The sequence below is a fragment of the Takifugu flavidus genome, chromosome 14 (genome assembly GCF_003711565.1).
Source record: "Takifugu flavidus isolate HTHZ2018 chromosome 14, ASM371156v2, whole genome shotgun sequence".
Taxonomy (NCBI): domain Eukaryota; kingdom Metazoa; phylum Chordata; class Actinopteri; order Tetraodontiformes; family Tetraodontidae; genus Takifugu; species Takifugu flavidus.
In genome coordinates this window covers 3,612,660-3,637,495 of record NC_079533.1, presented here as the reverse complement: position 1 = coordinate 3,637,495, position 24,836 = coordinate 3,612,660, and the positions used below count along the sequence as shown (strand labels likewise).

Here is a 24,836-nt window from a genome sequence, read left to right as displayed (position 1 = left end):
AGATCTACCCATATTTAGCTTCTCTTATGAGGAGTTTGTGTCATGATGGCACTCAGGCGTCCTCAGTCTCATTCAGAGGTGGTCTGGATCTCTTTCGTCCTCAGCTTCTACACCTTTGGAGCTGCACATGCATTATTGTTGAATGTTGTATTGAACTGTGCTGATTTTTTGATAAATCCTCATGAGTCTAGTGGTAAGGCTCCTTTACAGTGAGTGGGAATTGGTTTCGGAGCAGTAATTTTACTAAGAACTTCATGTGTTTACCGTTTAATCTCCTGACCAAATCGCTCCTGTTAAAAAGGTCATTTGACCTGCACAAATGCTGGTAGAAAGCGCTCTGCCTCCTGCGGTGCATGTACACACGTCTGGCCATCTTCGGTGAGAGATAACTGCTCTATTTTCTCTCTGCTGTTTGCTCCACCATCATCTAATGATAACACATAAACGTTGCTGACTGTTGTGCAGGTGCATCCCGGGGTCACAGTGGCTGGGACGCCAGGCATCTGTGTCTTCGGCGGGAACGTCACAAAATAAGAGGTGCTGCCGTTTTAGCATATTTAGAGTGAAGCTAAACATTTGGAGGATGAGGATGCGGCTGAACTCACACACACTGAAAATGGCACCGTTCATTTGTGAATTCCTTCATACGTCTGATGACACGAAGGAAGCATGTAGTGAACTAAGCAGCTTTGCATCAACAAATGAGGAGAGTTTGCATCTAATCATCTTAATTACTTTGCTATTATACTCCTGCAGTGGCTGCATTCAATGTGTCTTGTAGGGAGGGGCACTAAAACCTATTTTATAATGACAGTAAATTTTAATCCCATCTCCTCTCTCTCTCTCTCTCTGTCTCTGTCTCTCTCTCTCTCTCTCTATGTCTGTCTTTGTGTACATAAAGTTAGCAAAATGATTCATGGTGAAACTGAATTCTTTTAGGCAAGAAATGAGCACAAATGTCTTTCCATAAATTGTGTAGTTCAGCACATTCAATCTGTAAACATTTTCATTTTAGTAAACAACTAAGATAAAGTTTACACTTAAAGTCTTTACCTTCTTTATTCTTCCTTCCTCCATTTTGAGGACATACTGACTGATAAGACATACTTCATGCCTAAATGAAACAATGTCACCCTTTGACCTTGAACGCTGACCTTCTGCGTGCGTGATGGGGAGAATGAAGCATCAAATACAGGCAATCAAGACCTGCTGTTTCAGAACAAGGCTTTGCTCCAAAGACCAAATGTCATACGCTCACTGCCAGTGTGTGTGTGTGTGTGTGTGTGTGTGTGTGTGTGTTATTCTGACTGCTTTCACAAAAGCTTCTGTAACCAAGGAAATGCTCTCACCGCATCAGCGAGGCCTCCTGTGTGTCTCGGTGGTCTTGATTACCTCGCTAGACATTGTTGTGACGAAGCTTTCAGTTACGCGTGATCGATAGCAGGACAGACGGGAGCCATAGATCACCTCCAGAGAGCTGGGACAGACTACCAATTGTCTCCTCCAGATTAAAGAAAACATTAGAGTTAAGAGCAAGATGAGTGCTCTTGTTTTAAAGGAGAAACTTACAAAACAGTAAATGCAGATTATGATATCAATGAAAACTGTTGTCGTGTGTCATCTCATCTGTGAGTCATTGGCAGGGAGAACAAGGTTTACTGAAGGTGCACGATAATCACAGGTCTAAACCGCAGGAAGAACAATGACTACTTCCAAAAGTGATGCCTAGAAGGTGCTGCCATCTTCTTATTGCTTATGACGTCATTTGCAACCAGCCTCTCATTCCTGACCGATTGAGTATTTACTGTTTGTCTCAAGGCTGGGGGTGTGGAGGGTGTCTGCACAGTCCCAGCTTAAAAATGAATTCCATCCATCCATCCATCCATTCTCTGCCGCTTATCCGGGGTCGGGTCACGGGGGCAGCAGCCTAAGGAGAGAATCCCAGACTTCCCTCTCCCCAGCTACTTCCTCTAGCTCATCCGGAGGGATCCCCAGGCGTTCCCAGGCCAGTCGAGAGACATAGTCTCTCCAACGTGTCCTGGGTCTCCCCGGGGGTCTCTTACCGGAGGGACATGCCCTGAACACCTCACCAGGGAGGCGTCCAGGGGGCATCCTGACTAGATGCCCAAGCCACCCCATCTGGCTCCTCTCAACGCGGAGGAGCAGCGACTCTACTCCGAGCTCCTCCCGGATGGCAGAGCTTCTCACCCTATCTCTAAGGGAGAGCCCAGCCACCCTACGGAGGAAGCTCATTTCAGCCGCTTGTACCCGTGATCTTGTTCTTTCGGTCATTACCCAAAGCTCATGACCATAGGTGAGGGTAGGAACGAAGATCGACCGGTAAATCGAGAGCTTCGCCTTTCGGCTCAGCTCTCTCTTCACCACAACGGACCGGTGCAGAGCCCGCATTACTGTGGACGCCGCACCGATCCGCCTGTCGATCTCCCGCTCCATTCTTCCCTCACTCGTGAACAAGACCCCGAGGTACTTAAACTCCTCCACTTGGGGCAGGATCTCCTCCTTTACCCGGAGAAGGCACTCCACCTTTTTCCGGTTGAGAACCATGGCCTCGGATTTGGAGGTGCTGATTCTCATCCCAGCCGCTTCACAGGCGGCGGCGAACCGATCCAGTGATAGTTGGAGGTCACGGGCCGATGAAGCCAACAGGACCACATCATCTGCAAAAAGCAGAGACGCGATCCTGAGGTCACCAAACCGGATCCCCTCAACACCATGACTGCACCTAGAAATTCTGTCCATAAAAATTATGAACAGAATCGGTGACAAAGGGCAGCCCTGGCGGAGGCCAACCCTCACCGGAAACGAGTTCGACTTACTGCCAGCAATTCGGACCAAACTCTGGCACCGATCGTACAGGGAGCGGACAGCCCGTATCAGCGGGCCCGACACCCCATACTCTCGGAGGACCCCCCACAGGACCCCCCGGGGGACACGGTCGAATGCTTTCTCCAAGTCCACAAAACACATGTGGACTGGTTGGGCAAACTCCCATGTACCCTCGAAGACCCTGCTGAGGGTGTAGAGCTGGTCCACTGTTCCACGCCCAGGACGAAAACCACATTGCTCCTCCTGAATCCGAGGTTCGACTATCCGGCGGACCCTCCTCTCCAGTACCCCTGAATAGACCTTGCCAGGGAGGCTGAGGAGTGTGATCCCCCTATAGTTGGAACACACCCTCCGGTCCCCCTTCTTAAAAAGAGGGACTACCACCCCGGTCTGCCAATCCAGCGGCACTGCCCCCGATGTCCACGCGATGTTGCAGAGTCGAGTCAACCACGACAGCCCTACAACATCCAGAGCCTTAAGGGACTCTGGGCGGATCTCATCCACCCCCGGGGCCTTGCCACCGAGGAGTTTTTTAACTACCTCGGCAACTTCAGCCCCGGAGATACGAGAGCCCATCTCCAGGTCCCCGGGCCCTACTTCCTCACTGGAAGGCGTGTTGGTGGGATTGAGGAGGTCCTCGAAGTATTCCTTCCACCGATCCACAACATCCCGAGTTGAGGTCAGCAGCACACCATCACCACTATACACAGTGTTGACAGTGCACTGCTTCCCCCTCCTCAGACGCCGGATGGTGGTCCAGAACCTTTTCGAGGCCGTCCGAAAGTCGTTCTCCATGGCCTCACCGAACTCTTCCCATGCCCGAGTCTTTGCCTCGGCAACCGCCGTAGCTGCACTCCGCTTGGCACGCCGGTACCCATCTGCTGCCTCAGGAGTCCCACAGGCCAGTAAGGCCCGATACGACTCCTTCTTCAGCTTGACGGCATCCCTCACCGCTGGTGTCCACCAGCGGGTTCGGGCATTGCCGCCACGACAGGCACCAACCACCTTGCGGCCACAGCACCGGTCAGCTGCCTCGACAATGGAGGCACGGAACATGGTCCACTCGGACTCAATGTCCCCCGCCTCCCCCGGGACATGGTCAAAGCTCTCCCGGAGGCGTGAGTTGAAGCTCCTTCTGACAGGGGACTCTGCCAGGCGTTCCCAGCAGACCCTCACAACACGTTTGGGCCTGCCAGGTCTGTCCGGCATCCTTCCCCACCATCGGAGCCAACTCACCACCAGGTGGTGATCAGTTGACAGCTCCGCCCCTCTCTTCACCCGAGTGTCCAGAACATGCGGCCGCAAATCCGATGACACAACCACAAAGTCGATCATCGATCTGCGGCCTAAGGCGTTCTGGTGCCAAGTGCACATGTGGACGCCTTTATGTCTGAACAAGGTGTTCGTTATGGACAATCTGAGACGAGCACAGAAGTCCAATAACAAAACACCACTCGGGTTCAGATCAGGGGGGCCGTTCTTCCCAATCACACCTCTCCAGGTCACACTGTCATTGCCAACGTGAGCATTGAAGTCACCAGGAGGACGAGGGAGCCCCCAGAAGGGGCACTCTCCAGCACTCCCTCTAAGGACTCCAAAAAGGGTGGATACGCTGAACTGCTGTTTGGACCATAGGCACAAACAACAGTCAGGATCCGTCCCCCCACCCGAAAACAATATTTGTTTGATTTGGCTAACTGGCAAAAGGTGGAAGGTTCACTTTGCAAAGTCAAAGGTGCCCATTTAGCAAAATCAATGACTAATTTCAGGAGCTCCATCTGTTTCCTTCGCCTTTGTCTAATTGTTTTCTTACTGTGGCGCTGTTAAGGGACATTCAACAGCTGCATGAGCCTGATTAACTGTTTGATATAAGAATTAATTTGTTAAATTTGAACAGATGTGATCTTGTGTTGGATGTTTCTACAATTGTCCGTGCTTCCTGCTGGAGAGTTGTGCAACATTTGCTTCTGGAACACATCTACAGTATGTTGCTTCCAGAGTGAAGTATCACACTTGCTGCTGTATTTAGCACCATTTATCATCTGGGAAAGCAAATATCCCTGCACCTACACTAATATTCTAATGATGCTGTGTTAAGTCCTCATTTCCCCCACCGCTATGTTGTAGCTAACCCAAAAACTCATTTAAACCTGATTTTTGAGGGGGAAAAAGACTGATAAAATAAGCTCAGCGAAGACATCTTATCGAAAGGGCTCATCTGAGGCTGCCTGTGGTGGGGCTCCATCTCTGGTGTTGAATGTAATCCCAGAGATTTACTATTGCCATCCTCTCCAGAAGCTCCCACTCCAGACACAGAGAGCAGCAGCAGAGAACACACTTGTGCTGAGCTCCCCTCAGGTGGCTGCACACAAAAAAAGAAAAGGTGTCTCTTTTGTCCACTCAGGGTTCTGTGGGTTGAAAATCCTGTTTATTCAACAATGAACATTTTATAGGATGCACTGAAGCAAGAGATTAAGAGTGGAGTAATGTGAGAGGCATGAGGCTGTAAAGATTCTTGAGCTGATGGGAGCGTTGCAGATTTCTTTAAACCCCCTTAGTCGTTGTCTCACATGTTAAAATTAAAATCCAATTATGTTGTTGACATGTTTGATATTACATTTCCCACACAAGTGTTTGTGACTGACTGGTCTTCATACAGTGGGACTCCTGCTGGGCTGTGTCTCTGTCTGTTTCTCTCTCTTTTAATAAAACACACACACACATATACACACACACCTGCTGCCTGATTCAGGTCTCCCACTTGCTCGGCAGGGCTGAAGGTAATGGTTTCCATTTCTCCTTAATGCCAGTGGGTCAGGGAGTGATGGCAGGGCACAGCTACATTACAGAAGCACAGCGGGGACCCAGCATCTCCTGTAGGGATTCATTATATTTTGCTGCACCCCCTCCAACACACACAAGCCCACATGCGCACAGACTCACACAACCTGGTCACACCTCACACTCATCAGAAAGGTTTCTGTATATTGTCAGATAATGATCTTCCAGCTGGATTCATGGACTGGAGCAGGTCTTTTTTTGCCTCTGAAGAAAATACAGAATTATCAGTCTGCACAGTTTTATGTTCACAAAGTTATCAGACATCAAAATTCACGTGAAGAAACTTCCTGATGTTCCCGATCACTTCAGATTTTCTTCATTGGAGAATCTGCTATCAAACGCTGCTAAACTACCTTCATTTTTTAGCATTCCATCCTGTAGCATGTACACATAAACAAAACAATGTAAAACATCTGAAATATTTTATTCCATTTGCACGAGCAGTTTTATTTTTACTGACTTTGCTCAGTTAGTAAAAATATTTTTTCTCCCCATGATATATTGCTCCATTTTTGCCCAATTAAACACCACCAGCATGCACGGATTGATGTGAAGGTTAATAAATGCCGCTTGATTTATTGTCCATGATTTGCTGCCTTATTTTTTCCCCCTTCATAAACAACAGTGCATTACGCAGATGACACTTTAATTACTAAATATGGACGCCGATTTAATTTACACAACAAAGATGAAGTCCCTAATCTTTATTCAGCATTTCTTCTCTGGGGTTTCAAGGTGATCTATATGCTGAGTGGTAAACGCCGTGAACTGGTGACGCAGGAAATCCATTCAAGAACAAAACAAGGCGCTATTTGAAAAATGCCTGGCAGAGAGTCAGAAAATAAGTACCGTGTTTTTAGTCTATCTCATGAATTCATGCATCCTGCACTTTTCATTATACCTGTGGGAGGTTATATCTGAGTATACTCAAGTAAAATAGATGGTATGGTTGCCATATTATGTATATTTATTCAGTGAAATCTAAGACATCTTCTGCATGTCTTAGCAGGAATGTTCACTCAGAGGAGAGAAAAAAAATACACTTTTAAATCTTCACGATTCCCAAAACAACTGCCCACAGCCGCCACAACAATGTCCTCACGTTGTGTCTCTGGTCATGTTTTTGTGTATCTCTAAAGCTGCGTGGCATATTGCGCTCGGCTTTGTCGACCTCAGACGTGACCTCTGATGCTGCAGCACAGCTGGACAGACTTTACAGTAATAGACATTGTCACAGAGGTGGCCGTGGCTTCCACGCGCTAACCTGAGGCAGCCACCGAGCCCAGCGGACTCCTAGCTTAAGGGTTTAGCCTCGGGGCCAGAGGCTGTCGAAGCAATCAGGGGGTTAATACAAGACCCATGGCTGCACACACACTCACACACGCGCACACACACACCACTAGCAGCTGTCCTCGTGCAGCACAGGGACAGTCCTTCAGGTTTCATCAGTTAAACCATTGTTTAACATCACACAGTCACCACGTTGAGCGCCAGTGTTCACCGCTAACGAATGTTCTTCACTTTAATTGCCAACTTCTTGCTTGTATCTTTATTATTTGTCTCTCCCAGTCATGCACGTGAGGTGCTTTGTCTCCCGAGGTAAACCAATCTGCAAGGTGAGACGCATGATGGATTGAGATCAGTTCCAGTCCGACCGCTCGCTGAGGCAGGCCCGCGTGGCTCGCGAGGTTGTCTGGTAAGGGATCGGGAAGTCAAGGACAAGCAATTTGTCTGAGGTGTAAATTAATTTGTGGCATTAAGAAATACATGGAGATGTGGAAATGAAAGTAATTTAAATGACAAATTGGATGTTGCGGGTAAGATTCATGTGCCATTCATGCTGTTGCCTGGGTGAGAAGCACAGTCTCAGGAGGGCTACACACTGTCAACCAAGAGCTCACACGCTGACGTATACATACCATATATACCGCTCACTCCAAAGATGACAGAAGCTATTTTATTGCCCTGCTAATCTCCCTTATCTCCCCGTATTTTATTGCCACATTGGATCCCCTCTTCTACCTCACTCTTTCAATCTCCTTTCATACATTGCTGAAGGTCAACAGGCTCGGTGGCTCCAGACACGTAGCGAGAATTACCTTGCTGTAAAATAAACATCTTTGTAGACGATTGTGATCACAGGCAGTAACTACGGGTTCTCTCATCATTCTAACTATTTTATCTGGCTTGCTTACTGAGTTTACACCAGTTTGTCATTTATATGAACCATAGGTGAGGTGCAGACTACACAGCAGGTTGTATTAATCACAAAATACATGATCAATGATCACAATGAATGACTGAAACAACATATTTGCAGCTAATTCTTGTGTAGTAATATAACAGTGTAGTTGAGTAAAGCAGTGTAACAACTCTACAGGCTACTCTACATTTCTCTCTTATGGAAACTTCATTTCCTCTTTCTTGCCTCATTTTCATTTGGTTCCTCGACTGCTTTTGGAAACATTTGTTCGGGTGTCGGGTTTTGCTCACCGCTGCGTTCCCCATCACCTTAAGCCAAGTGTTTCTTGAAATGTAGAACTGCCATTAGCATAATTTCCCAGAGGCGCACTGAGCTTAATTATCAACAGGGCTGTGTACAGAGCTGCACACATTAAGAAGGGGTCCCTGCTGCTGGAGCCCACGCAACAGCAGCTCCCAGCTGACTACCTGAACATTCACTGCCACTGTTTGTATCACAGCCACAGAAACTTTTATCCTTCACATCCTCTCATTAACTTTGACTGTTTCACGGCTGACATCATAATGACATTATTTTTAGTCGTGAATTCTGGTTATTAAACATTAATGACCTTACATATTAAACGCTGGGGAATTCTCAAGATATTTTAGAACATATTTCAGCACCCCGCTGACCTTCTCCATTTTCCTACAGCTGACTAAAGAGGTTGACATCAGTGAAACATCTCCATTCTCCTGCAAATGCAACTAAAACACCAAAGACGCAGTTTTGTCAGTCAGTCTTGTCTTTTTCTTCTGCAGTCATTGAGTTGCCTGTGTGTAATGCTGCCATTATCCAACACTAATCTATGTCTACACAGTCGCGCATATGTATAGTGTGTGTTGTAGTTGAAGTGAGTGTATGTAGGTTACAGTTTATGACGCCAGGCTGCAGCTGTAAATCACCTCACAGCACCTCGTTTACATCAAACTGCCTCATCACTTCCAGGTTGTTATCGTCTACACGAGATAAGATCAACACGCGTGCTCCTCACGTGGAATGCTCGATGCTCGTGAGGATCCAAAGGGGAGACGCATTGATGAAGAACGCGTTGGCGTAAGTTGCAGCACGGCAACAGGAGTTCTGATGTATTGCTCTGGGCCTGGAAGTGTAATTAACAACATTTCGCAGCCTTTCCTAGCAGCATATGTTTCCCCTCGGCGCTTTTCATCAATAGCAAACTCGGCTGCAAACGCGAACAAACGAGCGCCTTGTTGCCAAATCAAGATTTATTAGACACTTTTTGCAGCCAAAACTTTACCTGGAAGAAGGCGGGCATTATTAAAGCAGCGGGGAAGAAAAACAGTCATTTCCCCCCCACCGTGTGTTGATCTCTTCAGGAAATTGTGCATCAAACACGGCTCCTGTGGTGAATGCAGACCTCAGTCTGTGTTTGATGTGAACGGTCAGTTTCTGGAGGGACGCTGATAGTTGCACGTATTGGAGATGCTTTAATACCCACCCCAGCCCACTGTGAATCTTTAGCTTTTTAACAGTTTTTAAATGTTCTGGTGGAGCAAGTGGCCTTTGAACTTAATCTTGATCTTAATTGACCTTAATCTACCTCCATTTGATATTGTCTTGTTAAAAGGATTGTTCTGTAAGAGAGAAAGGAAAAGGAGTCCTCTCAGTGATGTCAGTAACTGTTTAATAAGCTGATTCAGACAGTAGATCACTCGGCTCTACCGCAGGGTACTTTACTCCACCGGCGTCTCCCTGCCTCTGCTGATCAGAGTGACAGTATTTAGTGCATTTAATAGCTTCCAGCAGCTATGACCAACGGTGGAAACAGTGCATCAGGAGCACAGACAGCAATTTTACTCCTTCTAGATTGTTATGTGGTTGTTGTTTTTGTTGTTGAATAAGTTAAATTTAGGGGTTTCCTACTTGAAATAACTGTTAGGATCCAACCAAGTCAGCGTAAACGCCACAGTAAAAAACTTTTCCTCCAAATAAAGGTCTTCAACAGTTTTTTAATTCATTTTTCCACAGGTCTCCACTATGATCACTGCAATATCTGTCAGTTTCTACTGTTACAAATGTTCAGAACCCTGATAGTTAGTAAAGGTTTAAAACTCACTGCAGGAGTGTGCAGTTTTGTTGCATTTTTGATGGTTTCTAAAGGTAAAGTATTGCTGGATTTACACATCTGAGCTCAAGCTATCAATATATGACATGAGTGAGCCTGTGATTTGTGCGTTTCTGGGTTCGAGTGATCGTGTTAGCCGGCGAGGTTCTTTGTGTGAGCTTTCTGATGAAACTGATTCAGTGTCACGCTTGGATGCCAGGTCATCGCACATCTTCTTGCCCCACGCGCACACATTCAATCTCATTCTATTGTTCTCGCCGCTGTCAACCATCTGGGAGCAGCTTTCCATCCCTCACCACATCACCCAGAAAGTGATTCAAGGTTAATTTAGTTCATCTGTGTGCAAAAGGTGCCATACAGTTGCTGCACATTAAAGCTGAGTTTCTCCTCTGTTATCTTGGCACAGGTGTGTGAACTATATGTAATAAAAGAGCAGCGGCCCCATAAAGGGCTTTGGTATTCAACAGAGTGAACCACGGCATTTGCAGCCTTTCTAAACAAAGACAAAATATGAATATGTTTGCATTTTTAAGAGCTAGGACCTGCTGGAGCGTGCTCCCAGACCAGTTCTTACCAACCTAAAACCCAGCCTACACGTCTGAATGATTCTGTGAGGGTGCATTAAGAATAATGCAAATCCATGCCTGATCAAGTTAACAAGCTCTCACACACACACACACTCACATACACACACACACACACACACACACAACACACACACACACACACTCACACACACTCATGCATCGTGACTCATGTCTTTGGCAATGTGTGCAAAGTTTTCATTGAAACTAGGACACGATAGCACCCAGCTAACTCCATTACTCACTGTCTCATGATTTCTAAGTCATTATTCATGGGTCCTGTACTGACAGCAGTGGTCATCTGATCCAGCCTGAGATGCTTTCCTCTCATTCCTGCCACCTTATTTACACAATTACTGTTGAATGTTACAGATCAGATTGGGTCATGATTTTTATTTACCGGTATTAATGCGACGACTCCTGGGTGCATGTGACGTGTCCCCAAATATGGGCTAACAGGAGCTACTACACCAGTCAAGAGCAGATCCTGAGCTTTCAGTGGGAAGAACAGTGAATATTCTGCAACAAAGTCATTGTCGCCTCCTTAATAAATAATTCTATTGCAGCCCAGAACTGTATTTAAATAAGACATTTGATTCTGGCCCATGTGATTCCGTTTTGTCTACCCTGAAGCTCTTCTGCGGTTGATGTTTTTGTCATTTGTGCTTTGATGCATCTGCTTCCTGTGTCCGATGTGAACGCAGATGATCCAGTCTGCTGTCCACACGAACGCGGTGCATCGGCAGGTCATGTCAGTCTCTTTTATCAAGCTCTCTGTTCTTCACTGGATTACAGGACAGAACCACTTCCTGTTTACATTGCGCGCCATTCACGTGAGGCTTCTCAAACCTTTGTGTCCATCTGACCTAATAATTAGGTAGCAAATATAGCCTAGCAAGCTAACATTAGCATGTATTAATTAGCATGTATTAATAGAATATTGACCCATTGTAATAGAACCTGCATATTGGAAACAGATGAAGCTTGGTTACTCTGGAGATGCCTGCTCCACAGAAGGTGTGGCAGGTGTTTGGGGTTACTGGGCTGAAGTCTGATGGTGAGACATCAGACAGGTTAGGTTAGTGTTTGTTTTCTGAGCAGAATAGTTTTGCTGGCCTGGTCAACCGTAGTAACTCTAGATCATAGACACTTGTCCGTAGGCTCCCGTCATCCAGTTATGATGTTCGGGTATGTCACCCTTTTATTGCTGTGTGGTTTTTAAACTCTGGTGTCTTCGCACATGCTGAAACACACGAGGTATCCGTCCGTCACACACTCAGAATTTTTTTCCGCGCTTGGGGCCCAGAGCCCGTGAGCCTTTCTATGAACAGAGTCCTCCATAACTCCCACCAACCATCGATTTGATGCTGCTCCTCTGACCACGCTGCTGCTCTGCCCTTGAAAACAGGAAAAAACAGACGTCTCCTAAAATCAATGCGGCGTAACAGAAGGCAGTGTTTGTTGTGTTGTCTCGAGGGCCGCTCGCCATCACCAGGAGGTTATTCCTGTAACTCTGCAGACTAAACAGCGATGACACTTGGCGCGGTAATGGAGAGGCAGGCAGGACTGGGAATGACTCAGAGCAGCAACAATAGCCAGCGGCACAGTCGATAAACACTTGGCAACGCAAGCAGGGACACTCCACTCAATTTATGTGTTTGGGGGGCGGGGCATTAATTGGACAATCCAAGAATTTGGTTGTGCTTTTTAAATGTAGGTCTGTGTCAGAAGGCTTGCCTTTCTCCTCTTGGTTACATATGACCTTAGGGTAGCTCCCTAAACAAGCCTCTGCTGACACCAAGTGGCTGCTCACCGGCCCGGTTTCTGGGTCTGGTCCCTGTTCCGGACCACAGGACTGAGGGGAAATTAGGCTTTAAATTCATTTTGCCATGTTTGTTTGTGTGAATATTCAGTGAGTGTCTGATTTGATCTTTTCTACCTCTGCAGTGTTCATCATGGCCGCCGGGCTCCTGGTCTACCCCTTCGGTCTCAACTCCTCCCTGGTCAGGTCCTTCTGCGGGGAATCTGACATCTACTACGCCGGCGAGTGTCAGATCGGCTGGGGCTATATGCTGGCTATCGTCGGGGTCATGCTCACCGTCTTCTTGCCCTTTTTTGCCAAATATGCACCGAAGGAGCAGCTATCCCCCACCCCCTTACCCACGCTCTTATAGTGCTGGATGCGCTGCTCCCGTTTTTACTCGTCCCCTCTGACCTGGGCGAAGAGACTCCTGCAGGGCTCCAGGCGTTGCTATTGAGGAAGGTCCAAACTCAAATACACACTGTCTTCCTGCATCTTTTACGTGATAATTTAACTTTAACTGGAATGTTTGATGTTTTAATATAACTCCGTGGTTACGCTGCAGCAGTTTTAACTTCCGTGTTTTCCTCATGTTAACCTCTGTGATGATGATTTAGAAGATCCCAGGACTGAGGACACATCCAACATGAAAATTAAGCAGTGTGATTTGTTGTTTCCTGAGTAAACATGTGTGTGACATTCCTAAACCAAGGACCTGGATGGAAGCACGCAGCTGTGGTTTGCAGAGATGATGGAAGAGGACTGGATGGATTATTGTGGGAGTGTTGGGCCCTGGCGTTTCAAAGTGGAGACTGCAGAGGCTTCAAAGGGCGTTTTTAGGCAGCAAATGGCCAAAAGATGGTTTAGATTGAAAGGGGAAGGACAGCATTATGAGCAGGTTTCAGAGCAGCTCTGCTGATTATTCCTCGTCCTTTTTTCCTCCCAGAATCTTTGTGAAGGTCAACCTTTGTTTTCTGTCTAAAACACAATGTGAAACTTGAGGACAAGGCAGGGAAATGGAGTCGTTTTGTCATAACAAAGGGGGACTAAAATTGCAGGAGGAACAGGCTCTTTTAACGGTAGAACAATTGATCTAGATTTTAAATGTGATCCGACCAACTTGTGCCTTTTAACATTACCACGAGTGTTTGATACAGTCATCAGGTGATTTTTCTGCTCAACTGTGGAACCTGTTTCTCAGTTTATTTTCTGTTTCTGCAGCGTTAAATGATCTCAGAGAGCAGAGAAGTCGAAGAACAGAAATGCGCTTGGGTTCACTCCTGCCCTGAGACTTTTTTATTTCCTGTCTGTTATAAAGAAGCTAACATGAAATTCTATTATAAAAGGTCGTGACACGCAGCTAAAGGATTCATTCCCTGTAACGTAGGAATTTAGTGCTACTTGAAGCAGTTGTACAAACTGATTTCTGGTTTTCTGTGCTGAGCTGACACATATTACTCACATTAAAATGTAAAATGTCGCGTTTAAAAGTTAGCTCCCAAAAGAAGCTGTATTTCTGTGTTTTGCTTGGCCCTCTCCTTCTTTAAATGTCAGCACCCTTCCTCTCATGCTCCAAGAGCAAAATCTCAACTCCTCCACGTTCTGTCCCTGTTCACTGCCAGTTTCCTCCAGCCAGACTTCTTTTTTAGTGGGTGTTTACGTGTATAAGTGTTAAATTAGGATATGATTTTGGGTTCATCTTTGAGTATTTGCCAAATTTAAGTTGCCATGATAACACGTCCCGAAATTAAAAAAATATTCTGTTGCCATATTTGAAGGTCGGGGAAAACAGTTGGTATTGTATTGGACCTCATACTGTGCTTGTGTGGAAATGACTACACTGGACTTTTCCCATTAGTTGAACTGTTGTGTGTGAAGTCTCAGCACTGGTGAAACTGTTTCGGTAGAATAGAAATACTGTTGTTTTTTTTTAATTATTATTGTGATGTTCGGCTGTAAATAGTCTGACTGTGATTGATATCACCTTCTTCTTAACTGTCTCATTTTTTAAAGATCTATTTTGAAATATTACCTCATTGTGTTGGCTTTTCTGGAATTAACCTCTAAACAATGTTTGCTGTTCTGTGATTTTTCTTTTTAATAAAAATGCTAGAAATGAGGGATGCTTTTCTTTCCATTTAATTAGGAGCAGGAAAATCAAGAAATGACAGACGTGCACATGCTGTTAACCACAAACTGCATTAATAGGACAACTCAGTATTATTAGTTCAACAAACTACAAATATTTAGAACCAAAACCCATTTTAACCACTTAGCCAGCTGCGCTCAGACTTCGCTGAAGGATTGGAGCAGCACTCTCATTTCTGTGTCGCAGACTTTCACAGCGTCTGGAGCATTCGGCAGCTCTGAGGGCTGGCCAGGCCTGACGGACACACATGTCAGCAGGTCTCTGCGGCAGTCGTAGTTTCCCACACAGCGATGAACCTGACCACGGATGAGACGGGGCAACGCCTGCTCCTGCCAGCCAACCACATGACTTCAAGGTATGTCACACAAAAATGTTTGTGATGCATGATTTGAATTTGGATTATCACTGATTAGTGGTAATCAAGATATTGTTAATTATTAATACAGTCCAACGTTAATAATGATACGAGACTTCAAAATAATAAAATGTCGCAATGTGTGCGTCTCTTGATATTAATCTATTATAGAAATGTGGCAGTTTGGCCAATAAATGGTAACAAAGTGGCCCAAATTAATGTGTAAGCTTTATGGGGAAAAAACCCTGAACTTTTAAAATCTGCATACAAAAAATTGCAGGTAGGTAATGTCCCCTAGTGGCGGGAATTTGAAACTACAACGTAAACTCCAGTTGGTCCATTGTTTTGACGAGTTCTAGAGAAAACATTTCCAGTCGTGTATTTTAATTATTTTTTTTAAAGTTAAAATCTTTATTCAAATTGTTCTCTCTATTTAAAATTTTACATTTTTGTGTCTCCGTAACTCACGTTTTCATAGAAGACACACTGAATCACATCTTTGCCGTCTCTCATGAGGAAGTTTTTGGCCCCGTGTTGACCCAGGGTGACCGCAGAGTCGAGGGTAGCTGAAGGAAGAGCACATCCTGTTATTGTCCTAATTATGAGAGAGAACAGCAGCAACTGGTGAACTGACCAAATATCTCTACTAAATGGGGAATTCTGTCTTTTAACTGGCTCCAGTGCTTCATTCCAGCAATGACTGCAGTCAGGATCCTCAGTGAGTTCTCAGAGGCTGGTTTGCTTGTTTCCTGAACACACAAGAAGCCCACATTGACGACACTTATCGTCAGTGATGTTTCAGCAGTGGACATCATCTACCTGAACTTTATTTTTTCGAGTAGCCTGGTAATGAGATGAGCCTCTGTTCTCATCAGTCCGTGACCCGAAGCTATGAGTAAACCTCCAGGAGCTTTTCTCTGGCTGTGCTGCATGAACAGGGGGCCCGTTAGGGGGTGAGATGGGATAGGCCACAGGTCTGGACTGCTTAGACTGTGTGGAAAATGCCGCTCTGAGTGAGTTTTGGCTCATTTGGGAAAAGGCAGAATCGGACATTGGCTTCCACTGAGCACTGCTGGAGCCACTTTGTCTGAAGTTAGTTACAGAGCTGTTTTCCTGGTGTCTTACTGGTTTGCTGTGCGCTCCCATCTTAGTGCTGTGAAATGAAAACACATCTGTTTTAACATGTTGGGTTTTAAATGGGAAGCACAACATGCATCAAACACCAACCACATGTGTTCAGGGCACATACCCAGTGTCTCGAGCTTTGTATGGGTGTGTTCCTGGTGCACAGTGTCTCACAGCAGGTCCAGGAGCAGCTCTCCTACTACCATAATGCAGCGGCGCACCAGAGGCTGGGATACTCTGTGTCTTCCATATGTTACTTTGAGCAGCATCCGAACTAGGACCTGAGGCCTGGCAACGTCCATAGGACTCTGAGGAAATTAAAAAAGGTTCCCAGTTTAATATTGTCATTTGTTCAGTGACAGATTGTAACAAAAAATTGTGAGCTTCACTTGAGGTGCTAGCAGATGTAGCTGGATTAATAATCTCCATAAATTCACTGTGGAAGAAAATGTCTTTCTCAGAAGGAGCAGATGTCAGAGGAACTCGGTTCCTTTTTCCCTGGTTAAAGAGCGGCACAGACCCAAAGCCTGGGGAAAGAACAGGGAAAGACCAATATGGTATTTATTCACTTAACAGGATTCATTACAATTTAAAAGATATATCCTAATTTTGTCAAAAAGGTGTGAAATCATTTATATACTATGAAACGGTAATAAATACATCATCCCATTACAACGCCAATAAACTTTTCACATTAAATGTGGCAAAAATGACAGTAACTAAGCAGTAATAAACTTGGTGTGACCAAATAATAAAGAATATATTACAGTACAAACCTGCAGTTGGTCTGGGGGTAAAGGTTTCTTGTCTCTTCATTTGGCTTAAGGTTGAGAAATTAACCTGAATTGATCCCAAAGATGTGAGGGAAACCATGTAAACAGTTAAATTAAATGGTAAATTATCTTTTACTAGCTAGTCAAGTTGCTAAAAGAAACGGGTACAGCTAGCTAAGCAGGCCAATTACAAAAGTACAGTTTCTAAAAATTCGATTACAAATTCAAACAATACTTTCATCGTACTTCATCATTTTATACGTATATACGTATATATGTATATTTATATGAATGTAAAATACAGAGAAGTGAGGCTTTACATTGGCCACGACTTGGTTTGAACCGTCTACTTCAGCACCGCGGAGAGGGAAGAAGCCACACGTCACTGCGGAACGATGTAGCCTTCATGTTCCCCCTCCCGCCTCGGAGATCAAACAAAAGTGGCCGCTCACAAGTAATAAAAGTGTGTATTTTATAAAACCACTTTCATGACATGTCCGGAATAATCCCGAATCATCCCGTCATGTCATACTATTACGCCTATAAAGTTAATTTGTGTTTTATAAATTGTGCTTCACGCCCCTGGTGGTAGCTAAAGAAACCGGAATAAAAACCCGTCACTTTAGTGGTCAGCGTCTGTTTCTGAAGACAAACAAAAGCTAAAACCAGCCCAGGAGGGCGCTGATCTTCATCTCCTCTATAATTGGTGAAGATGACACCACTCTTTCTATAAAGGACTTTATCTGACTACACATAGGCTTATGTTCGGGAACTGTTAAATTTGATGTATACCACGACAAATACATAATATAATCTTTCATTGTTAATATTCAAAACCTAGTGTAAACGCATTGTAAAAGAAGACGACAAGACATACATTTTTGCCACTTGGACGATATGGCTCATGAGTTTACTAGAATTTCTAGAAAATTCTGAGAACCCATATATATATGTGTGTGTGTGTATGTATGTATGTGTATATGTATATATATATATATTATAGATGTGAGGGAATTGTATATATATATAATCTTTATATATAATCTTTATATATATATCCTATAAAATGTTAATTGTTGAATAAACAGTCTTTTCAACCCACAGAACCCTGAGTGGACAAAAGAGACACCTTTTCTTTTTTGTGTGCAGCCACCTGAGGGGTGCTCAGCAGAAGTGTGTTCTCTGCTGCTGCTCTCTGTGTCTGGAGTGGGATATATATATATACAGTATTGTATATATTATATATATGCAGTCACGATTGTGGACGCCAAATACTGATTTCCTCTTTGCTAACTGGCAACCCGTATGTTACTCAGTGGGCGGCGCCAGTCTGTAGTAGTTTCTGGAAGGAACCTCATGCTTGCAACATGGAGAAGGTTAGTGCTCTGTAACTGTCTTAATAGGCTTAATGTATGATAGGTCTTAATGTATGATACTTTAATGTAAATGTGCGCCTCGGGGTGGTTTATTTACTGAACATTATAGTCACCATACCATGTGTTCGTTTGCTTGTGAACGCTATTATCACGGAGTTCAGTATGGTAATGCTAACGCTTGCTAGCTTGATGACTTTCCGCCTCTGTCTGCTAATATATTGTAGCTTCATGATGGCAAAATAATTTAGGAACTCAGTACGTGATTAAATGTACATTGTGAATTTGCATAAACTTTAACATTCACCCAGAAATCCATATCTATTCAGACTAAGTCATTTTTTTTGTGTACTGCTGAGTGAGATTGATCGGTTCCTAAAAGGTTAGGCTAATATTACACAATATAAAACTATTGCCTTTAATGTAACTTTATACAATAAGAAAGTCCATGAATACATAAATAACCAACTGAACGAATTGCTAGCTGAGGTAGCAGGTCGTCCATTTACAGCTTATTTTAGCACAAATGCGAGTGTTAAGATAAATGTTCTGATTGACAATAAAAAATGTTTTGTTGTACATCTATTTGCCTTAGATAGATGAGATGGTATACACATTTTCCGGCAGCAGTCAGTGTACGGCACATGGTACATGATCTTTTTTGAATGGGTTAGCTTAGTGGTTAGCTTGTAGCGACCGGAAGAACTTTCTAGGCGCACACGGGCGGTCTGGACCTATCAGGAGGCCGGAACGTTTGTTTTTCTTTCTTGTTTGTGATACCGTAGTACGGAACGTACACATGTTGTACATTTGACTTTAACGAGGATATAAAGAATTAAACTGCTGTGACGTATTAAATATTTCTTCACTTATGGAGAAGTTCGTGACGTTGCATTAAATTACTGAAACTGACTGCAGATTTTGAATGTGATCTAAAAACTACTCGCACTTTATTTTAAACTCCCTAAATGTCCAACTCTTGTATCTTGTTGGTCACCTAGTTTTCAGGATCACTTCATAAATTACTGAAAAACTACATAAATTTTCTGCCAAGACTGGCCTGTATGACATGAACAGCTGAAACTGCTACTTCTTCAGCTCTGCCAGTGGCAGCTGCTCAACACGTCTCTGTTGTCAGAGCTGCAGTCTACAGGGAGTTGGATTTTTATAAGCAATGTACAGTTTAGAGTGGACTATTTTGTATATTGTCATAATGTCACTGTTGATTCTCTCATAGGTTTCTGCATTGAAAGACCAGGGCAACAAGGCACTAAGTGCAGGAAATATTGATGAAGCTGTACGTTGCTACACTGAAGCTTTGGCCCTCGACCCTTCAAATCATGTCCTGTTCAGCAACCGCTCAGCTGCTTATGCCAAGAAAGGCAACTATGAAAAAGCTCTTGAGGATGCCTGTGAAACCATCAAATTAAAGCCTGACTGGGGCAAGGTGAGCTAACCCCATCACCTCTCCAGCCATTAGAGGTGTCAGTCTTAAAACTGCAAAGGTGACTTACATCTGTTTTACATTGATCAACCAGGGTTACTCTCGCAAAGCCGCTGCTTTGGAATTTCTTAGCCGTTTAGCTGAGGCGAAAGCAACTTACCAGGAAGGACTTCGTCTGGAGCCAAATAATCAACAACTGAAAGAAGGTTTACAGAACATTGAAGCCCGGCTTGCAGGTAGGGGCAGTTAAGCTTTAGTTTTTTCCTTCGTCAAGGGAAGTTGTACTGTGACAGCCCTTTTTTGTTGGAAAAAATAGCTGTTCTGAATGGACTTTAATGAAATTTTCAGGAATATATGATTATATTTTGGTGATGTTCTTGTTTCCAGAGGGTTTATGACCTTTGACCTTCAAAGATCAAATGCAAGGGGCATTGTTCGTGAAGCAACCTATTATGTTATGTAACCTTGTGTTACTATTGCACTATATTATATATCGTGCTAGTTATACAGTTACTATTAAGGTGAGAAACCCTCCATTAAAGAAAGATCCCTCGGATCTCTCTGTAAGTGCTTGCTTGGCGGAGGTGTGTGCTCGCAGAGTGCAGTTTTTCCCTAGTTTCCTATGAAGTAGCATACCCCGTTGAGAGTGATGGGGTATTATTTGGTGTTGTGATATAAGAATAGGACTATATACTGTAGAGAGATGACACAAATTGTAGAAGAAAGGTGGACGCCATGAGAATTTATCTGTTTTTATTTTTACGGCAGAAAAATCAATAATGAACCCCTTTGCGATGCCCGACCTTTACCAGAAGCTGGAGAACGACCCTCAGACCCGTGAGTTATTGTCGGATCCCAGCTACAGAGAACTGTTGGAGCAGCTCAGGAACAACCCCTCCCAGCTTGGCATGTGTGTGCATTTGCAAAGCATTTCTTCACTTTCGGATAACAAATATTTGACTTAATTGAGAAGAGCGCGGCGATTCTGATTAGATTTTGTAATACAATCATTTGATGGTTGTGCAGGAAGCTCCAGGATCAAAGGGTGATGACCACACTGTCAGTGCTGTTGGACCAGAACCTCTTTGAGAGGGAAGAAGATGAACCTGCCCCTCCTCCTAAACCAAAAGAAGCGCAGCCACCTCCTCCCAAAGAGGAAGACCTTCCTGAAAATAAGAGGCTGGTAAATAAATGCCATCTATTTTTTCCATCAGAAATCTTTATTATTTAGGATTTTGCTGATGACTGTTTTTTTTAATACTCATGTTCATCTTGTGTTTTTACAGGCATTGAAGGAAAAAGAACTTGGAAATACTGCATATAAGGACAGAAAATTTGACGCTGCATTAAAACATTACGAAGAAGCGATCAGGCATGATCCCACCAACATGAGTTACATCTCTAATAAAGCAGGTAAAAGCACAGCCATCCATGTAAAACCCTGGCCTCCAGTCATAAACAGTGGGACCTCTACTTACGAACGTCTCTACATGCGAAATTTTCAGGCTACGAAACGTTTCAACGGGAAAATAATTTCTTTCTTCTCTTGTTACGAAAGAAATTTCAGGATATGAAAGGCAAAAACACGCTACCGCTGCTACTCGCAGCTCGCGGAGTTTAGCGAACGCAAACTTGCTTGTAGCTGCTCTGCCATTGGCTATCGCGTAGCATTTTCCTGTCATCCAATTGGCTAGGAGGGACGTCAATCTGTACATGTTTGTGTGTATCCCAGCGTCGCCTTCGTTTCACTTTTATTTATTGTGGGTGTTCAAATGTTTGATCATTAGATGGCGCTGTTACCACAAGTGTTAACGTTCTTTGCTAGTAATGACGGCGAATGTAAGATTAGCCTGTAATAAAGTTAATTTTGTTCCTGGAGAAGCCTTGCACTGAATTCCTACATTTATTGTGCGGTAATCTAATTGTAACATGTATTTGTTACATGTTTTGATGCATTTTTATGATTTATTAAAAAAATTATGTCCGAATTTTTGGGGGCTTGGAAAGGATTAGGGCATTTACATGGAAAACGTGTCTCTACTTACGTAATTTTCAGGTTACGAAACAACTTCTGGAACGAATTAATTTCGTAAGTAGAGGTCCCACTGTATTTATTCCATACTCTGCTGTTTGCTTTCAGCCGTGTACTTTGAGAAAGGAGATTTTGACAAGTGCCGAGAGTTGTGTGTGGAGGCCATCGAGGTTGGAAGAGAGAACAGAGAGGACTACAGGCCCATTTCGAAGTGAGTTCTGGGTAGAATTTCTTTTGTTAATCTTTAGTCCAGGGCTGAGTGAATCAAAACAAAAAATCGTTAGTGGTGGAAAATTCTAAACCAGTCAGCTCAGTGTCATCCCACGAGGTGGCGCTGTTTCGCCGTTATTTCAAAAAATGCAATGCAGAGCACTTTACAAGTGAATATTCCTGCAATTACTGTTTTATTTTTTCAGTGTTTAATGATGTAATCTCAAGACATTGTCATGTTGTATTGGACAGAGCCTTGGCTAGGATTGGAAACTCATACTTCAAGCAGGAGAAATACAAAGAAGCAATTCAGTATTTTAACAAAAGTTTGGCAGAACATCGCACTCCTGAGGTTTTGAAGAAGTGTCAGCAGGTAGGTGGCAGCATTTTTATCTCCTCTCTCCTGTAATTTAGGTCAATGAGCAGCGTTTGCACACTGTTCAGATTTGAGTTGTCTATAAAAAGGGGACTAATAATAATATGCTGTAATTGTTATAGGCTGAGAAGATTCTAAAGGAGCAGGAGAAACTAGCCTACATTAACCCTGATTTGGCCTTGGATGAGAAGAACAAGGGCAATGATGCCTTCCAAAAAGGTTTGAGTTCATGTAATGCTGAGATTTTTTGAGTTTTTATTTTTCATATGAACACACGTGAATGTGAGCTCTTCTTGTCCAACAGGAGACTACCCTTTAGCTATGAAACATTACTCTGAGGCCATTAAGAGGAACCCCAATGATGCCAAACTGTTCAGTAACAGAGCTGCCTGCTACACAAAGCTGCTGGAGTTTCAACTGGCCCTGAAGGTCTGTTGCTATGCTCTTCCATTTTAGCATCACTTGTATTTTAGAATTAATATAATCTTTAAGCTCAAGTGATAATGAAATGTAGCACTGTCTTGCTGGTCTTTTGTAAGTCTGGACAGTAAAGAACACAAAATGCTGTTAGCTGCTGCCAGTCTGATCCACCGTTACTTTGCTGTTGTGTGTTGACGCTCTGAAATTAAACCCGTGTGTTAAAGATATAAATGGGATTTGTTGACCCAAAATGCTTGAAAATATCTTGAATTTCCACCTCTGTTTATTCCAGTAATCTCAGTAGACTAAAGTATTCAGAGCAGGCTCCAACTTGTGTTTTATACCCTCTCCTACTTGGCTGAACAGCTAATGAGATTTTTAACCTGAGATTTAAGTCTATTTGAACTGGAGTGCGTTTGTTTTTTAACAGGATTGTGAAGACTGCATCAGACTGGAGCCCACCTTCAGTAAGTTAGAATTTAATGACTTTAACAAACAGATTTTTTGTAGTTTGGATGGACTTTATTACAACCATTGCTTCCACAGTTAAAGGTTATACTCGCAAAGGGGCTGCCTTAGAAGCTTTAAAGGATTATTCCAAAGCTATGGATGTGTACCAGAAGGCTATGGAGTTGGACTCTTCTTCAAAGGTATTTGACACATGTCGGCTGCTTATAGCAACATGTTTTTGTCATTTTGGCTGCTACTTTTTAGTGAATTCAGCAAGCATTTAAACTCTCCGAAATCCCAAACAGAGCTGTTTAAATTTGTTGCCTCCTTAACTCACTTAAATCCTCTGTGTTGATACAATGACTTCAGGCTGCCGCCTGGTTGCAAGGAGCTCTGGTTCTGGAGATTGATGGCTCAATTTCCTCTGCTCTCTGCCCTCAGGAAGCCAGAGAAGGAATTCAGCGTTGTGTGATCAGTCAGAACACCAGGGACGACAGTCCGGAGGAGGTGAAGAGGAGGGCCATGACTGACCCTGAGGTCCAGAAGATTATAAGCGATCCCGCCATGCGCATGATCCTTGAACAGATGCAGAAGGACCCTCAGGCACTTAGCGAGTAGGTTTGGTAGCATTGGCTTCCCTCTGTTTCTGCGTGAATGATTGATAGCAACACGCTTTAATGTGAACTTTATTTTCTTTTTTATCCACAGTCACTTAAAGAATCCAGTCATCGCACAGAAAATTCAGAAGTTGATCGACATTGGACTGATAGCGATTCGTTAACACAGAAATTGCAGATTTACAGGATAAATGCATCCTCAGTAATATCTTTAATTTGGGTATTTGTCTGCTCATCCTAGAATATTAAGCCCCAGAGCCGCTTGTCAAAACTCAGAAGATCTTCATGTAAACTGTTCAAATTTCCCTCAGCAAAAGAATATAATAAACATTTATTGTCGTTGATCATTATTTCACCTCTGACATCAACTGCAGTGTGATCACCACATTGTCTGTATTCTACGTCAAAAATTAAAAGTGTCTACTTTTTTTCCACTTTTCCTGGAGCTGAATTTCCTCATTTGTTTGTGGCACAACTGACTGGTGTGGCAATATTGCCTCTCAACGTCCAGCTGTATCAGAAATATTAAACATGATGTAAAGTGTCCAACTAATGAGCTCTGATGTTTTGTTACCTGTTTATTGAAATCAGTTTGTATTCAAATATTCTGAAGTTTTCAACAAAAACCAAACAAAGTCGAGGTTCCAGAAGGTTTCCAGCCTGCTCGGTTCATTGTGGCTTGTCACAGATGTGCTACCACAGGAGATGGAGTCCTACGCTTTCATCCTCTGGCCATGATCGGCTAAAATTGGTTGATGCTTTGAAGGCCAAGAAGGTGGTGGGCAATAATAGATTCCTGGGTGCAAACCCCAAGGTAACCCTGGAACATCTGCCTTCTGATGCTGAGGTACTGGCAGGAGGAATGGATGATGTGAATGAGGAGATAGACATTGATCTTTTTAATGATGAAGAGGAGAATTAGTGGCTGTAACAGCATCACTTTTTAACTGTCAATGGGGACAGAGGGATGATACTGCCGATAGTTCTGTTGGACACATGAACAGAGATTCAATCTTGTTCAGAGTATTTCTATTATCTCAACATTTTTAGCCAATTTTTGAGGGGGTGGGTTGTCAAATATTGTCAAGATGTAACATTGATGCATTGC

At 43.7% G+C, this 24,836-nt stretch overlaps 3 protein-coding genes across 4 annotated transcripts in view; 2 read left to right on the top strand and 1 right to left on the bottom strand.

The window, feature by feature from the left end:
* The window catches only part of LOC130537230 (LHFPL tetraspan subfamily member 7 protein), a 65,454-nt gene extending 50,931 nt beyond the window's left edge, over positions 1 to 14,523 (top strand). Inside the window, exon 3 of the mRNA XM_057053845.1 lies at positions 12,551 to 14,523. Coding sequence (XP_056909825.1) covers positions 12,551 to 12,777 — 227 coding nt within the window. The 3' untranslated portion in view covers positions 12,778 to 14,523. The remainder of the gene's footprint in view (positions 1 to 12,550) is intronic.
* A 4-nt stretch (positions 14,524 to 14,527) lies between these two features.
* LOC130537229 (spermatogenesis-associated protein 22) lies at positions 14,528 to 17,328 on the bottom strand. Of its 2 annotated transcripts, none has more exons than XM_057053844.1 (8): positions 17,127 to 17,328; positions 16,810 to 16,873; positions 16,423 to 16,560; positions 16,158 to 16,341; positions 15,728 to 16,061; positions 15,543 to 15,657; positions 15,377 to 15,474; positions 14,528 to 14,876 (listed from the first exon to the last, which is right to left on the bottom strand). In XM_057053844.1, the coding sequence occupies exons 2-8, from the start codon at positions 16,847 to 16,849 to the stop codon at positions 14,691 to 14,693; spliced, it is 1,095 nt and encodes a 364-aa protein (XP_056909824.1). In that variant the 5' UTR covers positions 16,850 to 16,873; positions 17,127 to 17,328; the 3' UTR covers positions 14,528 to 14,690. The 2 variants fall into 2 exon arrangements, with proteins under 2 accessions (XP_056909824.1, XP_056909823.1); XM_057053843.1 differs by having other exon boundaries at positions 14,528 to 14,882; positions 17,127 to 17,325.
* Positions 17,329 to 18,122: 794 nt separating this feature from the next.
* On the top strand, positions 18,123 to 24,281 carry stip1 (stress-induced phosphoprotein 1). The gene is made up of 14 exons (XM_057053841.1): positions 18,123 to 18,182; positions 19,417 to 19,626; positions 19,718 to 19,859; positions 20,392 to 20,533; positions 20,650 to 20,806; positions 20,910 to 21,036; positions 21,764 to 21,866; positions 22,118 to 22,238; positions 22,364 to 22,460; positions 22,546 to 22,670; positions 23,092 to 23,128; positions 23,208 to 23,311; positions 23,553 to 23,725; positions 23,820 to 24,281. Exons 1-14 carry the CDS (start codon positions 18,174 to 18,176, stop codon positions 23,890 to 23,892), a joined length of 1,620 nt encoding a protein of 539 aa, XP_056909821.1. The 5' UTR covers positions 18,123 to 18,173; the 3' UTR covers positions 23,893 to 24,281.
* The last annotated feature ends 555 nt before the right edge of the window (positions 24,282 to 24,836 follow it).